Below are 17662 nucleotides of genomic sequence, written 5' to 3'. Positions count from 1 at the left end.
AAGCCACGCCCCTTCCCTCAAGCCCCGCCCCTTACCTCAAGCCACGCCCCTTCCCTCAAACCACGCCCATTTCCTCAAGCCCCGCCCATTTCCTCAAGCCCCGCCCCTTCTCTCAGGCCCCTCCCCTTCCTGCAATCCCTGCTCCCTTCCCCTCAAGCCCCGCCCTCCCCTCCCCACCACGTGACCTTACCTGGTGGTATGACCACGCCCTCTTTTTCTGGCCCCGCCCCTTCTCTCTGGCCACGCCCCTTTCCAGATGACCACGCCCCTCTCCACACGTGGCCACGCCCGTTTCTTATGGCCCCGCCCCCTTTCTCGGGCCCCGCCCCTCTCCTCAGCGCTATAACCATCCGGTTGGTTTTGGCCCCGCCCCCTGTCCGCGCTCCCCGCCGCGCGATCCCTTCCGGCGGTTGGCCCCGCCCCTTCTGTTACCGGCGGGAGGGGTCACTTCCGGCGAGCGGCGCCGTCGCGCCGCCATCTTGTGCGGGCGGCGGGGGCTGCGGCGGCGGCGGCGGCGGCGCGGGTCCCTCCATGGGAAGATGCAGCGGGCGGGGCCGGAGGAGGCGGCGGGGGCGCAGGCGGCGGCGGGCGGCGGGGGTCCCGGGGGCGCCGGGCGGCTGCTGAGGCGGGAGCTGCGGCTGCTCGAGTCCATCTTCCACCGGGGCCACGAGCGGTTCCGCATCGGCAGCGCCTGCCCCGACGAGATCACCTGCGAGTTCGTGCCGGGGCCCGGGGCGAGGGCCGGGGCCTCCGGGGCGCGGGGGCCGCCGCCGGGGCCCGTCCGCATCCACTGCAACATCACGGTGAGACCCGGGAGGGGCACCGGGAACCCGGGCCTCGCGGGGAACCGGGATCCCCGGGATCCCGGGCTTTGCTGTGAGGGACCGACTTCCTCCGGGGTACTGGCTTGGGGACCTTGCGGGGGGGTGAGAACCGGGGACCCCCCGGGCCTTCGGGGCAAACCGGACCCCCCAGTGCTGGGAGGAGGGACTGGGACCATCGGGAATACCGGCTGGAGAGGGGGAGGGAGGGACCGGGATCCCCGGGGACACCGGCTCTGGGCCGGGGGGAACAAACCCCTCTCTGCACCTACCGGTCTGGGGCAGGGGCTGAAACCTCCCTTACCTCCCGGCCCGTTTTGGGGTGTTGGGACCGAGATCCCCACCCTCCCGGCCCGTTTCGGGGTGTTGGGACCGAGATCCCCACCCTCCTGTCCCGTTTCGGGGGCACCGGGAGCTCCTCCCGTCCTGACTCAGCCTCATCGCAAGGTTCTGGGGGGGTTGGGGGTCCTGGAGGTTGCGGTGTGTGTGGAGGAGGTGGGGGGAGATCTCCACGGCACTGGGGTCTTCACCCCCATGGCTCATCCTCATCTGATGATGGGGGATCATCGGTTTTGGGGGATCCCAGTTTGGCCTGGGCTGCAGCTCCCATCCCATGGTGGCCAAGGAGCCGCAGAGCTTCCCAGCGTGGGATTTCCCACCGTTCTGACTCCGGGGACTTCCCCCTGCGTAAGAGGATCCTTGAGTCGTGGGCGTTGGGTTCTTCCACGAGGTCTGGAGCTGGGGAGATGGTGTGGAAGGCCCTCGGCTTCCAACCCCAGAAGACCTAGATACCGCAGGAATAGCCAAACATCTTCTTCCCCTGGATCCCACCCCGGCCTGGGGGCGAGCGGCACATCGGAGCGGGATTTTGGGGTGCCCTCAGCTCCAGGACGGGGATGCAGCTGCTCCTGCGCCGTCGCACCAGTCCCTGGAGCTTGGAGGGATCCGTTTGCAGCTCCTTTCCCCTGCATGGGATGGAGGTAGCAGCTCAGACACCACCTTCTGTTTCTCTGCAGGAGTCTTATCCGGCTGTTCCCCCAATTTGGTCTGTGGAGTCGGATGATCCCAACCTGGCAGCTATCCTGGAGAGGCTGGTGGAAGTCCGGAAGGGAAACACTCTGGTGAGAGGGCGCTTGCCTGTGGAGCGGGGTGGATGGCGAGCGGCTGGTGGCTCCAGTAGGCTAAAATCCCTGCTGCCCATCTCCAGCTGCCGAGGCGGGGATGTTTCTCCCCTTGGAAGGGTGCAGAAAGTTGGGATGAGCGGCTCTGACATCTTTAGAGGTGTGATTTCCCCCCCTGCTCGGAGCGGGAAGGAACGGCTGCTGGGTCTTTGCTCCCTCATCCGTGAGGGAAGGCACGGGACGGCACTTGGTGTCTGTCTCTCCATGTTCTCTCATGCCTGTCTGCTCTCCCAACAGCTCCTGCAGCACCTGAAGAGAATAATCTCTGACCTGTGCAAACTCTACAACCTCCCGCAGCACCCAGATGTCGAAATGCTGGATCAGCCTCTGCCAGCAGAACAGGTGGGTGTATTGGGAGGAGACTCTTAAGTCTGTAAAATGAATTCCCTGGAGTTCGCTTACAGCCTTCCAGGACTGAAAGGGTCTCCAGGAGGCTCTTGATCAGGGAGTGCAGGGAGAGGACGGGGGTGGGGAATGGTTTTCAGCTGAAAGAGGGGAGATTGAGATGAGATCTTAGGGAGAAATGTTCTGTGAGGGTGGGGAGCTCAGGTTGCCCAAGGAAGTGGTGGCTGCCCCGTGCCTGGAGGTGTTCAAGGCTTTGAGGTCCCTTCCAGCCCAAACCATTCTGTTATTCCTTATCCCTGAAGGAGGAACGTGATGGGTTTGGCGTTGATCTTGCTGTGAGATGGATCCTTGGGCGATGCCAGTTGGCTCTGTTGCGCTTTAGTGCTGTTTAGCTACTCTGATTTAGCTTCTTATAGAGGTTCTTGCCTTCACTCTGCTTTTAACTTGGCTCTGCTTGTCAATCCCTGCGTAAGATTGCTTTAGAAGTGTCTGGGAAGGCAGGAGGGTGTCGCTCTGGGGTGCTGAGGTTTAATCTTTGTCCATTTTTCCCCACAGAGCACGCAGGAAGAGGTGTCCTCTGACGAGGAAGATGAAGAGATGCCAGAGGTAAGTGCCAACTTTGCCACCTGAGGAAGTAACCAGAGAGCTGAGCACAGGGAGATCCCACTGCAAGGTGCCAGGTCTTGAGGAGTAGCTCTTGGAGTCTGAGCAGGGAAAATCCAGCTGCTTGGCCCAGAAGCTCGATGATTCTCAGCTTTCTGTTGCTGGAGATTCGGGAGCCGTGGATGGGAGCAATGTGTTCGGGAACCACGTGGCATCGCAGCTGCCAGAGGCACCCGCTCAAGCTGGGAGTGGAGGCCCTCACGCAATTCCCCTCTCGGCTTGCGCCGCTGTGCTCTGGAACCTGAAATTTCCTCCCTAGTGATGGGATTTCGGGGTTGCTGGTGGTGACAGGGAAATCACACCATGAAAACAGGATCCCACAGAGAGGATTAGGGTGGACGGCTGAACGTGTGAGCTCGCGCATCGGCAGGATCAGCAGAGGCAGCCGTTCTGCGCTGCGGGCTGAGGCTATCGCGCTGCAAAGCCCACAGGTTTCTTCGGTTGTTTGGTTTTTGTGGTTTAGAGATCTCTAGAAGTGGGTGGAATAATCTTGAATCTCCATGGTGATGTTGAGCGCTGCCTCGCCTGCTTCTCCCCGGGGCTCGAGAGGCGCGGGTGCCAAGTCAGCAGCACCACAAACCCCACCGGCAGGTCACTCAGCACAGCAGCGGAGTTAAATCCAGACTGGGCTTTTCCAGGGCCTCCAGGGAAAATGAAGAGGCTCAAACTGGTCCCAGCTTAACCCTGGGGATATGCATACCTGCTGCTTCATGGTCCTTCCCGCTCCCATGGGCTGGAAAAGCAATCCTTGCGATGGAGGGGAGCATTTCATTCCCCTGCCATCGGGAGGGGAGCGTTTTTTTCCCCTCAGGAGCTTTTCCCCTCTTCGTGTCAGCATGCAGGGACACAAATCTTTGCTCACGTAGAGCAAAGGTTCCTTTCCGTGCCAGAAGAGCGGGACCGCAGAGCTCTGCCCCCATGCATTATGCAGGTTAATCCACTCGAGGGATTTTCTCGGAGGATCCATTTTCCTGTGCGACTCTCTAAAACCCTCAAAGCCCTTCCAAAAATGCTGCTCATCCAGAATAGCAGCAGCCGGCCCGGAGAGGCCAAAGCGAGCACTCGTTTGGAGGATTTAATGCTAGTGCTGAAGCTGAGCAGACCCACAACCAATTGCAGGCAGGTCCCAGGTTGCCAATCCCTGTGTGGTGGCCGCTGTGTGTGGGGACAGGGCCCTGTGGTGGCCCCCAGTCGCTGTCCTTGCTTTCTAACTGGTTATTAACATCGTGGGCTCGCACGCCTCAGCCTGGTGAGTGGTGTTGTGGGGAGGGATGAGGGGCAGAGCCTGTGCTGGCGTGAGGGAAAGCATTGGAGAGCTGAGCTGATGCACAAAGACCCTCAGGCACTGCCCCTTTTGAGGGAAAAACATCCCCTGCCACTGAATTTTTGTGCGTGAGGGTCTCCTGCTGCTGGCAACCTGTGTTGGTGGTGGGTTTGTGTTGGTGAGGAAGGAGGGACGTGGCCCAGCAGTGCTCTGTGTCTGCGTGCTTCGTTCCAGCTGGCTGGAAAGGTGGCATCGTGTGCCGTGTGTCACATCGTTTGGTTCCACAGGGCTCGATGAAGAGCACCTCTGGTTCCATGGGGCTTGTTGGGGAGCATCCATGAGATTAATGACTAATTAGAAAGAGGTAGGGAAGAATCTGGCCCACAGGGAGCTTGGATGAGCCCAGTTTAACTCTGGAAAGGGAACTGTGCCGCTCTGCCTGCTGCTTTTGGCACCAGAGGGCAATGGGTGCCCTGAACCTGCTTCACCAAGCGTGGATGTTGTGTCTTCTGCCTCGGATCAGGGCTCGGGGCTTCCTGGGGAGGGAGAGTTGGACCAGGAATCCTTCTCGGGTCGGGGTGTCTTCCATCTGCAGTGCCTGGAGCAGGGAGGAGTGAAGTTACATCTCCTAACTCTCTCCTCTGATAGGAATGGTTGGACTCGATGATCCAGTGGGTCTCATCCAACCTGGTTATTCTATGATTCTCCCCTTCCCAGGACTCAGAGGACTTGGACCACTATGAGATGAAAGAAGAAGAGCCAGCAGACGGGAGGAAGGCAGAGGATGAAGGCATCGGGAAGGAAAACCTGGCCATTTTAGAGAAAATAAAAAAGAACCAGAGGCAAGATTACTTAAATGTACGTGTCGCCCGGCGGGTGGGCGGGCTGGGAAGCAAGGGGACCCAAGCTGAGAGTGGTGGGGGCTCTGCTGGCCCCAAATCAAAGGAATGTACTCTAAGGGCTGATGCAGAGCACTCTGTGAGCAGCCTCTGTAGCTCAGGGAAGGGTGTGTGGGCCTCGGGGCACCCAAGGCCTCAGGGCTGCATGGGGCAGCTGTCCCGCAGCGAGATGAGAAGCTCCACATAAGTCAGCAAAGTGTGCTTGCAGCCCAGAAACCAACCATGTCCTGAGTTGCATCCAGAGCAGCGGGAGCAGCAGGGCCAGGGAGGGGATTCTGCCCCTCTGCTCCGCTCTGGGGAGACCTCATCAGGAGCTCTGCCTCCAGCTCTGGAGTCCTCAGCACAGGAAGGACACGGAGCTGTTGGAGTGAGTCCAGAGGAGGCCACGGAGATGATCCAAGGGCTGGAGCACCTCTGCTATGAGGCCAGGCTGAGAGACTAGGGATTGTCCAGCCTGGAGAACAGAAGGCTCCAGAGAGACCTTAGAGCAGCTTCCAGTATGGAAAAGGGGCTCCAGCAAAGCTGGATAGGGGCTCTTGATCAGGGCGAGGACGAGGGGGAATGGTTTTGAGCTGCAAGAGGGGAGATTGAGATGAGATCTTAGGGAGAAATGTTTTCCTGTGAGGGTGGGGAGGCCCTGGCCCAGGTTGCCCAGAGAAGCCGTGGCTGCCCCATCCCTGGAGGGGTTCAAGGCCAGATTGGATGGGGCTTGGAGCCCCTGATGCAGTGGGAGGTGTCCCTGCCCATGGCAGGGGTGGGACTGGATGGGCTTTGAGGTCCCTTCCAACCCAAACCATTCCGTAATCTGGGATTCCCCTCAGTCCCAGCTGCTGGGATTTGTGCCTTCACGCTCCTGGGCTGAGATTCATACCCAGCTGAGAGGGTGCAGAGGTGTTTCTGCTGCCTGGGGTGGCACGTCGGGGAAAAGTGACAGTGAGGGATGCAGTCAAGTCTGGATTAGAGGCTGGGTGGGAGTTCTGGCTCAGAAATCGGCCTCGTCGAGCTGTGGTGGGCGTAGTGTAACGATTCAACTTCCCTTCTCCCCAACGCCTCGCAGGGTGCAGTGTCTGGGTCTGTGCAGGCCACCGACCGGCTAATGAAGGAGCTCAGGGATATTTACCGATCACCAAGTTTCAAGGGCGGTGAGTACTGCAGGGAGCTCTGGGCTTTTCCTCAGCATTCCAGTGGCCTTAGAGCTGCTCTGCGCAGCTGGGAGAGGATCTCGGGCCTTTAGTGGTGGCTGTGGCTCTGCCAAGAGTGAGCAAAGCTGCCTTAACCCCCTGCTCCCTGCCAGCGCCTGGTGGAAGTGCAGAATGTGTTGTGGGTGGAAGGGTTCTCCGGCTTTGAGGGTGATGATGGTGTTCCTGCCCCTTCCCTGAGCATAAGGAATCAGCAAAGAGCAGTCAGAGGACAACTCCTACCCCTGGGATGGTCCTTGTGGACACAGGGGGGGTCTGTTCCAGTCTGAGGTTGTGCCACAGGGCAGAGGGGATTTGGAATCTGGGATGTTGGGGGCTCTCTGTTCAGCCTTGCCCTGCGGTGACACCCCTGTCCTCTGACTTGCAGGATACTATGCAGTCGAACTGGTGAATGACAGCCTGTACGATTGGAACGTCAAACTCCTGAAGTAGGTGGAATGGCTTGGGATTGTGGAGCTCGCTTGGGGAGACCTGAACATCCCCGTGAGGCACAGGGGAGGGGAGCAGGGCAAAGGAGCAGTGGGTTAGCCTATCTTGGGCACAAAGGAGATGACATCTCCAGAGAAGGATGAGATAATCGGAGGAATCTGCAAGTTTCTGCTGTTCCTAGAGTCCTGGAAGAGGTGCACCAGACAAAAACCATGAGCTTTCACACCCTCCAGACACCACTGTAGCCTTTTCCTTGGGCCAGGCAGGCTTTATTTTTAAGCTGGCAGCAGGCGAACAGGGTGTGATGGTCTTCTGTGCACAGCAGGAGCAAATGCAGTGCTCCAGCCTAGGAGAAATCTGGCTGGAAAGTGCCTGGAGGAGAAGGACCTGGGGGGGTTGGTTGAACAGGAGCCAGCAGGGGCCCAGGGGGCCAAGAAGGCCAAGGGCATCTTGGCTTGGATCAGACCCGGCGTGGCCAGCAGGGCCAGGGAGGTTCTTCTCCCTCTGGCCTCGGCCCTGGGGAGACCGCTCCTCGAATCCTGGGGTCAGTTGTGGGCCCCTCCCCACAAGAAGGATGTTGAGGCTCTGGAGCGAGTGCAGAGAAGAGCAACGAAGCTGGGGAGGGGGCTGGAGAAGAAGAGGAGCGGCTGAGAGAGCTGGGGGGGTTTAGCCTGGAGAAGAGGAGGCTGAGGGGAGACCTCATTGCTCTCTGCAACTCCCTGAAAGGAGGTTGTGGAGAGGAGGGAGCTGGGCTCTTCTCCCAAGGGCCAGGGGACAGGACGAGAGGGAATGGCCTCAAGCTCCACCAGGGGAGGGTCAGGCTGGACAGCAGGACAAAATATTTCATGGAAAGGGTGATTGGGCAGTGTCCGAGGCTGCCCAGGGAGGGGGTTGAGTCCCCTTCCCTGGAGGGGTTTAAGGGCCGGGTGGACGAGGTGCTGAGGGACATGGGTTAGTGATTGATGGGAACGGTTGGACTTGATGATCTGGTGGGTCCTTTCCAACCTGATGATTCTATGATCCTATAAAATGCTGTCACTGCCCACGGGTCGAGCGCCCCAGGGTGCGGTGGCAGCGAGCGCGGTTGACTCGAGGTGCACAACCTTGGCTTTGACCCTCTGGGCTCTTCCTTCGGCAGGGTTGACGAGGATAGCGCTTTGCACAATGATCTCCAGATCCTCAAAGAGAAAGAAGGAACAGATTTCATTCTCCTAAACTTCTTCTTTAAAGTAAGGCTTTCCCATGCCTTTCCGTCCTCGGGATGCACCTGCCTCAGTCCGTTGCTGGAGAAAACCTTTCTCAACAGCTTTGCTTCCCTTCTCTTGTTCCAGGATAACTTTCCTTTTGATCCACCGTTTGTAAGGGTCGTGTCCCCGGTGCTGTCAGGGGGGTGAGTAATTGCCTGTCTCTGCTTGTGAAGGGCTCAACACTGCTCCCTGTAGCTATTTTCCATGAGTTTCATATATTCATGGGATGGTTTGAGTTGAAAGGGACCTCAAAGCCCATCCAGCCCCACCCCTGCCATGGGCAGGGACACCTCCCACTGCATCAGGGGCTCCAAGCCCCATCCAACCTGGCCTTGAACCCTCCAGGGATGGGGCAACCTGGGCCAGGGCCTCCCTACCCTCACAGCAAAACATTTCTCTCCAAAATCTCATCTCAATCTCCCTTTTTCAGCTCAAAACCATTCCCCACGTCCTCTCCCTGCATTCCCTGATCAAGAACCCTTCCCCAGCTTTCCTGACAGGAGTTCCCAGCTTCTGTCCTGGGAAGCACAGACACAGGGGGTGGATTTGTTTGGTGCATTTTTCCATCCTCCAAGCAGAATTTCTCTCTGGAGCAGCGGGGAGAGGAAGGCTGTGGGCATCTCTAACCTGGCTTTTCTCAATTTCTCCCCTCAGGTACGTTCTGGGTGGTGGTGCCATCTGCATGGAGCTGCTTACAAAACAGGTGAGCTTGTCCTGCTCTGAGCCTTGGAATAAAAAGAAGCTGTAGGAGAGGGATTACAGGTGGCTGCTCTGGCCTTGCTGCAGGAGAGGCTCTGAACTGGTTTTAAATGCTTTTGATAGTCTCGTGGAATGGTTTGGGTTGGAAGGGACCTCAAAGCCCATCTGGTTCCACCTGCTGCCATGGGCAATGACACCTCCAACTGGGTCAGGGGGCTCCAAGCCTCATCCAACCTGATCTTGAACCCTTCCAGGGATGGGGCAGCCACCACTGCTCTGAGCAACCTGGGCCAGGGCCTCCCCACCCTCACGGGAAACAATTTCTTCCTGCTCTTCCTAAATCCAAGCAGGCAGCTTTGGGAGGGAGAGGGGAGCTGGTCCCATGGGCTTTAGTTCCGCTGCATACGAGTAGACCCTTTCTGGCTGGGCCGTGGTCACAAAGGGGGGACAACGTATGCGACAGCAAAGGAGAAGTTGCCAGCAGATTTGTTCAGGCAGCTCTGGCTGCTTGGCCTGCGGTGCTCACACACAAAGCCGGCGTTTCTGCTGCTGGAAACGAGAGGGGAGTCCCCAGCACAGCTGCTCCTTGTCCCTGGTGGAAGGATTCTGTGGGCTTTGTCCCTGGCAAAGCGGGATGCAGAGCAGTGGGGTTATCTCCGATGACGCTGCCTTGCTGGGCGTCCCCTCTGGGGATGGGGCAGCCACGGCTTCTCTGCGCGGAACGAGCAGGGGCTGCGATGCCGAGCAGCTCTGCCCTACGCTCCACTCCCCAGCTTGACCCCAGTCACGAGTCACGGCCGCGCTGAGCTGTGTTCCTGCTGCTCCTGGCCAGAATCCTGGGTGGCAGCAGCCTGGTGGGACATTGTGATCATAGAATCATAGAATAACCAGGTTGGAAGAGACCCACCAGATCATCGAGTCCAACCGGATCAACGAGTCCAACGTGATGGTCTTACTGGACTCGGAAAAGCCCTTTGGTTGCTGTGCGGAGGCGCACGAGCATCTTGTGGTCTCACCGTGCTGCCTTCTGTCCCTAGGGCTGGAGCAGCGCCTACTCCATCGAGTCGGTGATCATGCAGATCAGCGCGACGCTGGTGAAAGGGAAAGCACGAGTGCAGTTTGGAGCCAATAAGGTAGGGCCTGGGCTGCTCGCAGAGGTGGTTGGAGCGGGATGGAGGCGGGTGGGTGAACAACCGGCTCTGCAGCAGCACGGATCACCCAGGGAATGGGTGTGGGATGGATCACACTGGGCCTGGCGGTCACCTTGGCTTCCCTTGCAGAACCAGTACAGCCTGACCAGAGCACAGCAGTCTTACCGCTCCCTGGTTCAGATCCACGAGAAGAATGGTAAGAATCATGGAATCAGAATCACCAGGTTGGAAGAGACCCACTGGATCATCGAGTCCAACCATTCCCATCAATCACTAACCCATGTCCCTCAGCACCTCGTCCACCGGTCCCTTAAACCCCTCCAGGGAAGGGGACTCAACCCCCTCCCTGGGCAGCCTGTAAGGGTGTTGGGAGGGCCCTTTCCCCTGGAGAGAATCATAGAATTGTGGAATTGTTGGGTTGGAAACATCATCCACCCAGCTTTTGAACCCCTCCAGGGATGGGGACTCCACCGCTGCCCTGGGCAGCCTCTGCCAGGGCTTCACCACGCTTCTCAGTAAAGGAGTTGTTCCCAATATCCAGTCTAAACCTCCCCTGGCACAACTTGAGGCTCCAACCTCCCTTCCAGGAGCTGCACAGAGCGATGAGGGCTCCTCTCAGCCTCCTCTTCTCCAGACCAAACAGCCCCAGGGCCCTCACTGCTCCCCCAGTCCCTGTTCTCCAGCCCCTTCCCCAGCTCTGTTTCCTTCTCCAGACGCGCTCCAGCCCCTCAAGGCTCTTCTTGGAGCGAGAGGCCAAGAACTGAACCCAGAAATTGAGATGCAGCGACACAATCCCATCCCTGCTCCTGCTGGCCACCCCGTGGCTGATCCAAGCTGGGATGCTGGTGGCCTCCTTGGCCACTGCTGGCTCATGTTTGGCCACTGTCGGCCAGCACCCCCAAGGCCTTTTCCACCCGGCAATCCAGGATAATCCTGGCTCCCTGAGGCTGATCGCCTTGAGGTTTTTGTGCCTCTGAGGTGAGGTTGTAGCCGGCAGCCATGGCAGCAGCCTCCCCCTGCCCACCGGGCCGAGCAGGGCTGTACGGACCGTGCATCGTTAACCCACAGAGAGAGCCTTACGCTAATTTGGGAGCCACAGGCCTTGGTGGGCTTGTGCTGCAGCTTTTCCAGGTGCAGGTTTGTGTTCCTGATGCAGCTTTGTCCCTCACAGCTCTCTTCTCCTTCCAGGCTGGTACACACCGCCCAAGGAGGACGGCTAGCCTGGCTGCCACGGGGCCATCCTGCTTCTCTTCTGGATGCTCTCCTTGGATTTTACCGATGCCTCTTGGCTTTACCCAGGAAGAAATAGCTCTGCCTGTTGCGGGACAATAATGGCTGTTTAAAAACTCTAAATAAAACTGTTTTAAGCAGTTGGACTGACCCAAAACACTCGCCGGACCCTTCCTCGCAGGCGTTCTTGTTAAAACAAACTTTTGAGCCTCTTGTATCGCTGGAAACTTTCGACTCTGCTCCAGTCTAGAGCGTCCTCCTTACCTATGCTATGGATTTAATTTATTTTCTTATTTCATGTACACTGCTTTTTTTGTTACAGTGTATGATGGATGTGTATGGAAATGTATCTTTGGAGAAAAAGTACAGTTGGTTAATTTGAAGGTGCCGGTCTGACTTGGAGTGTTTTTTCCAGGCTCCTGCTGAGTGAATCCACACCCTGCGCCGTGGGAGCCAGCGCTCAGCAGCAGAGAGCAAACCCAGGGTGGGGAGCAAGTGCTGGGCTGCAGCGATGGAAGAAAAGGGTTCACGATGGTGGGAGGGAGCGTGTGGTGGCAAGAAAAAAATCAAACAGCAGTGGCAGAAGTGTCACAATCCACCTCCATCCCTGCTCCTGGGCTGGGGTGAGTGGATGGAGCAGAGAGGCCACGGGGTGGGGGAAGGTCTGGAAGAGCTTTGGAAGAAGAAAATGCTTCCTTGTTTTCCCCCCAGAGCAAGAACAGATTTTTCTCTGTAAGCTGCAACTTTGCGTTCTGCCTCTCCTGTGTCCGGCTGAGGGGTTTGAAGGTGCACCCCAAGCCTGCCCCATCCTCCATGTGCAGGAAGAAGGGGCCTTCGCCCTGTCTCTTCCCATGAACGTTGATGGAATCCTGGGCTGGTTTGGGTTGTAAAGGACCTCAAAGCCCATCCAGTTCCAGCACCTCCCACTGCATCAGGGGCTCCAAGCCCCATCCAACCTGGCCTTGAACCCCTCCAGGGACGGGGCAGCGACCCCTGCCCTGGGCAACCTGGGCCTCCCCACCCTCACAGCACAACATTCCTCCCTAAGATCTCATCTCAATCTCCCTTCTTTCCAGGATTTGCTACAATAGGAGCCCAGTTCTGTAGGGTTTTATATTATTTTTCCCTCCTCCGTCCACTCTTCCTGCAGGCTGAGCCCCAGCCCTTGGCTGACACCGTGCTGCAGTCGTGCCCTGTTGCTCAATCCCAGCTCCGTGCTCCACTCCCTCCTGCTCTCTCTGAGAGTTGGGAGTTGGAGCTCCTCAAACTCCTCATGTCCTTGGCTGGAGGGCAGCGCTGGCTCCTTATCTGAAAGCGGGACCAGTATTAATTCCCTGTGCTTGAATTAAAGTTATTGGGAAATCAAAGGGGCTCAGAAGTCTGTTATCTCCTCCAGCAGCTGGTCCCCTTGTTAGACCTTGTCCTGCTCCGAGTCTTGGAATAAAAAGAAGCTGTAGGAGAGGGATTATGGACACTGATCTGTGCTTGATGTGGGAGCAGCTCTATTTTTAAGCACTTTGCTGAAGGAGCAGGCAGTTGCGATGCTGAGCGTCTCTTCCCTCCTCTCTGCTCCTCCACCCGCACCCAACCCAGCAGGTCCTGGGCTCTTCCCAGCCCGGCTCCTGGTACTGGGGGTCACAGAATCACCAAGTTGGAAAAGACCCACCAGATCATCGAGTCCAACCATTCCCATCAATCACTAACCCATGTCCCTCAGCACCTCATCCACCCGGCCCTTAAACCCCTCCAGGGAAGGGGACTCAACCCCCTCCCTGGGCAGCCTCTGCCAGGGACCAGTGACCCTTTCCATGAAATATTTTTTCCTGATGTCCAGCCTTCATGAGGGTCTCCATGAGGCGCTGAGGGACATGGGTTAGTGATTGATGGGAATGGTTGGACTCGATGATCCAGTGGGTCCTTTCCAACCTGGTGATTCTATGATTCTACGTCCTTCTCCAATCCAGGGCAGCCCCACCCTGGGCGAGCATCTTTGCCCGCAGAACCCCATCCCTTTCCGTCACGGGGTTGTAAGGGGGTCAATATGCGCCCTCCCCCAGCAGGAAACCAAAGGGGGTCAATAAGCCTCCCCCCCCCGCAGGAAGCCAAAGTGCTGGGCTCAGCTGGGGTTTTGCAGCGAGGGCTCCGTGCAGGTGGGAGAAGCAGAGCTGCAACGGTGCCAATCGCAACCGTGACACGGTGGGGTCGAGCCCACATCCCATCAGCTGAGCACAGCACAGAATCACAGAGTCACCGGGTTGGAAAAGACCCACCAGATCATCGAGTCCAACCATTCCATCTATCACTAACGCATGTCCCTCAGCACCTCGGCCACCCGGCCCTTAAACCCCTCCAGGGAAGGGGACTCAACCCCCTCCCTGGGCAGCCTCGGACACTGCCCAGTGACCCTTCCCGTGAAATATTTTTTCCTGCTGTCCAGCCTGACCCTCCCCTGGTGGAGCTTGAGGCCATTCCCTCTCGTCCTGTCCCCTGTCCCTTGGGAGAAGAGCCCAGCTCCCTCGTCTCCACAACCTCCTCTCAGGGAGTTGCAGAGAGCAATGAGGTCTCCCCTCAGCCTCCTCTTCTCCAGGCTAAACCCCCCCAGCTCTCTCAGCCGCTCCTCTTCTTCTCCAGCCCCCTCCCCAGCTTCGTTGCTCTTCTCTGCACTCGCTCCAGAGCCTCAACATCCTTCTTGCGGGGAGGGGCCCACAACTGACCCCAGGATTCGAGGAGCGGTCTCCCCAGGGCCGAGGCCAGAGGGAGAAGAACCTCCCTGGCCCTGTCTGTGCAGGGAGGGGTCTGCACATGGGGGTCTCTGCAATAGGGGGGGTCTCTGTAAGGTGAGGGAGGGGGTCTGTCAGTTGGTGAGGGGTTCCTGGTGAGGGGTTTTGCTCTAGGTGGCTGGGGGAGGGTCTCCATGCAGGGTGGGGGTCGGTCTCCATGTGGGGAGCACCCGCAGTGTCCATATATGGGGGCCAAACTCCGGGGGTCCCAAAGTCTCCCAGGACACCCTCACATCCCAGCATCCACCCCCAGCCGCCCAGGATCCCCTCAAATCCCAGCATCCCCCCCCACAGCCCCCCAGGACCCCCTCAAATTTCAGCATCCCCCCCCCAGCCCCTCGAGACCCCCTCAAGTCCCAGCATCCCCTCCTCAGCCCCTCGAGGCCCCCTCAAATCCCATCATCCCCCCCCAGCCCCCTGGGACCCCCTCAAATCCCAGCATCCCCCCCCCAGCCCCCCAGGACACCCTCAAATCCCAGCATCCCCCCCAGAGCGCCCCGAGACCCCCTCAAATCCCAGCATCCCCCCCTCAGCCACCGAGACCCCCTCAAATCCCAGCATCCCCCCCCCCAGCCCCCCAGGACCCCCTCAAATCCCAGCATCCCCCCCCCCAGCCCCCCGGGACCCCCTCAAATCCCAGCATCCCCCCCCCCAGCCCCCCAGGACCCCCTCAAATCCCATCATACCCCCCCCAGCCCCCCGGGACCCCCTCCCACCCCCGAGACGGGACCCCCCAGCCCCCCGTACGGGACCCGCAGCCCTCGGGGGGCTCGGGGAGGGGTCACAGAGCCGGGTCTCCCCGTTGTGCCCCCCCCCCCCCCGGTGCCCCGGGGGCCGCCCCCTCCGGATCTGGGCGGGGACCCCCCCCCCCCCCCCCCAACCCCCGGTCCCTCCCGTCCCGTCCGGTCCCTCCCGTCCCGTCCCGTCCCGCCGCCGCATGGGGCCCCCCGGGCCGGCCTGACCACCCCCCCCCGACCTCAAACACCGGAGCACCCCGAGACCCCCGGCTGGACACCCCGAGATCCCACGGAGACCCCCGGGGGCTGCCCCGACCGGACCCCCCCGACCGGAGAGACCTTCCCCGGCTCGACCCATCACTGGAGCAGAGACCCCAGCCCCCCCCCGGGACACCCCCCCCCCCATCAGCCAGGGACCCCCAGACCCCCCTCCCCGCGCCCCCACCTCCCTCCCCGACCCCCCCCAGGACCCCTCGGATCCCCGGTCACCCCTCCCCGACCCCCCCGGGGACCCTTCCCCGCAGCCGGGGACCCCCAGACCCCCCCTCCCCGGCCCCCCAGGACCCCCTCCCTGCACCCGGGGACCCCCAGACCCTTTCCCGAGGGCTCAGGACCCTCGGAGACCCACCCCCCCCCCCAACCAGAGCCCCTTCTCTGCAGCCAGAGCCACCCGCCCCACCACAACCCATCGCTGGAGCAGAGACCCGAGCCCCCCCCCCCCTCCCCGGGACCCCTCCCCAAACCCAGGGACCCCTCCCTGCAGCCAGGGACCCCCGGGACCCTTCCCCACACCCAGGGACCCCCAATCCCTCCTCCTTGGACCCCCAGCCCCCTCTCCCCAGCTCCCCCCGGGATCCTTCCCCACACCCAGGGACCCCCAGGACCCTTCCCTGCAGCCAGGGACCCCCCAGCCCCCTCTCCCCAGCTCCCTCTGGGACCCTTCCCCACACTCAGGGACCCCCGGGACCCTTCCCTGCAGCCAGGGACCCCCAATCCCCTCTCCCCAGCTCCCCCCGGGACCCTTCCCCACACTCAGGGACCCCCAGGACCCTTCCCCGCAGCCAGGGACCCCTGGGACCCCTCGTCGCAGCCAGGGACCCCCAACCCCTCCTCCTTGGACCCCCAGCCCCCTCTCCCCAGCTCCCCCCCGGGACCCTTCCCCACACCCAGGGACCCCCAGCCCCCTCTCCCCAGCTCCCCCCCGGGACCCTTCCCCACACTCAGGGACCCCTGGGACCCTTCCCCACACCCAGGGACCCCCCAATCCCCTCTCCCCAGCTTCCCCGGGGATCCTTCCCCACAGCTGGGGACCCCCAGGCCCCTTCCCCGGTTGTCCCCATCCCTCCTGGGGTCCCCGTGGGGGGGGGAGGCGAAAGCCGCCTGGAGCCCCCCACCCACACCGGGGGCGAAGGCCCTGGACCCCCCCCCCCCCCCCCCCCCCCCACCTTCCTCCTCCTCCTTCATTCCTGCACCCCCCCTCCCCGGGCTGGACCCCCCCAAGCCGCGCGGGTCCCAGGGCTGGGGGGGTCCCGGCTGCCCTGCGCCCCCCCCGGTTGAGGGGGGTCTGAGCCGTGGGGCGTCGAGGAGCCCCGGGGGGGCCGGTGGAGGCCAGGCCCAACCAGGCCCATGGCGGCCAAGTGGTTCAAGGAGTTCCCTTCCAACTTGAAGACGGCGGCGTCGGAGCGAGCTCGGCCCGGCAGCGTGGCCAAAGGCCGCAAGAACTCGGCCGCCGACTTGGGGGGCTGCCGGGGCCCCCCCGGGGGTGCCAAAGACGGGGGGGGGGCGCCTGTCGAGGGACAACCTGCAGGGTCTGCTCCAGGCCGCCACGGGGAAGATGAGGAAGAACTCGCGAGCGGAATGCGGCGCCCCAGAGGGCCCCCCCCAAAAGCTGCAGCACCTACATCAACCGCCTCATCAAGGTGGAGGCCAACGAGAAGAACGGCAAGGGGTACCCCAACCCCCCGCCCGCCAGCCCCCCGGCGCTTGAGCAGGACAAGGGGAAGAACCCCAAGATGGAGACGGTAAAGAGGGACTGGGGGCAACTGGGGGGGGGGGCATGAGGCACTGGTGGCTTTAGTGGCTTTGGACTGAGGCTCTCGTGAGCCCTGCTGATCCCAGCCTTTCATCGTGCCTGGCTCTGCTGCCTTCTAATCTCGTTCAAAGCGCCCTTCATCCCAACTGCCTTCATCCATCTGGGGTTTGGAGGGCAGCGGGGAGTGATTCCTGGGCCCCTTTCACCACATCCCATCCCATCCTAACCCCCTCAACCTGTCCCGTCCCTCCCTGACCCCTTCACCCTGATCCCTTCACTCCATTCCATCCCACCCTGATCTCCTCACTCCATTCCATCCCACCCTGATCCCCTCACTCTGTTCCATCCCACCCTGATCCCTTCACCCCGTTCCGTCCCACCCTGATCCCCTCACTCTGTTCCATCCCACCCTGATCCCTTCACCCCGTTCCGTCCCACCCCGATCTCCTCACCCTGTTCTATCCCATCCTGATCCCCTCACTCCATTCCATCCCACCCTGATTCCCTCACCCTGTTCCATCCCACCCTGATCCCTTCACCCCATTACATCCCACCCTGATCCCCTCACCCCATTTCATCCCACCCTGATCTCCTCACCCTGTTCCATCCCACCCTGATCTCCTCACCCCATCCTATCCCATCCTGATCCCCTCACCCTGTTCCATCCCACCCTGATCCCCTCACCCCCGTTTCGTCCCACCCTGATCCCCTCGCCCTGTTTCATCCCACCCTGATCCCCTCGCCCTGTTTCATCCCACCCTGATCCCCTCACTCTGTTCCATCCCACCCTGATCTCCTCACCCTGTTCCATCCCACCCTGACCCCCCCTTCACCACATCCCATTCCATCCTGACCCCCCCTCACTCTACTCCATCCCACCCTGATCCCCTCACCCCATTTCATCCCACCCTGATCCCCTCATTCTGCTCCATCCCACCCTGCCCCCCTCACCCCATCCCATCCCACCCTGACCCCTCACTCAGCT

The 17662-nt window shown here is 60.7% G+C and overlaps 1 protein-coding gene across 1 annotated transcript; it reads left to right on the top strand.

Moving 5' to 3' along the window:
* The first annotated feature begins 460 nt into the window (after nt 1-460).
* Nucleotides 461-11511, top strand: UBE2Q1 (ubiquitin conjugating enzyme E2 Q1). Its single transcript, XM_069878809.1, has 13 exons — nt 461-803; nt 1838-1942; nt 2240-2344; nt 2903-2953; nt 4992-5132; nt 6231-6315; nt 6740-6800; nt 7940-8030; nt 8133-8191; nt 8703-8751; nt 9785-9880; nt 10028-10094; nt 11087-11511. The coding sequence occupies exons 1-13, from the start codon at nt 540-542 to the stop codon at nt 11116-11118; spliced, it is 1206 nt and encodes a 401-aa protein (XP_069734910.1). The 5' UTR covers nt 461-539; the 3' UTR covers nt 11119-11511.
* Nucleotides 11512-17662: the final 6151 nt, after the last annotated feature.

This window comes from Phaenicophaeus curvirostris, chromosome 29 (assembly GCF_032191515.1).
Source record: "Phaenicophaeus curvirostris isolate KB17595 chromosome 29, BPBGC_Pcur_1.0, whole genome shotgun sequence".
NCBI lineage: Eukaryota > Metazoa > Chordata > Aves > Cuculiformes > Cuculidae > Phaenicophaeus > Phaenicophaeus curvirostris.
This window is presented reverse-complemented; position numbering and strand designations above follow the sequence as displayed.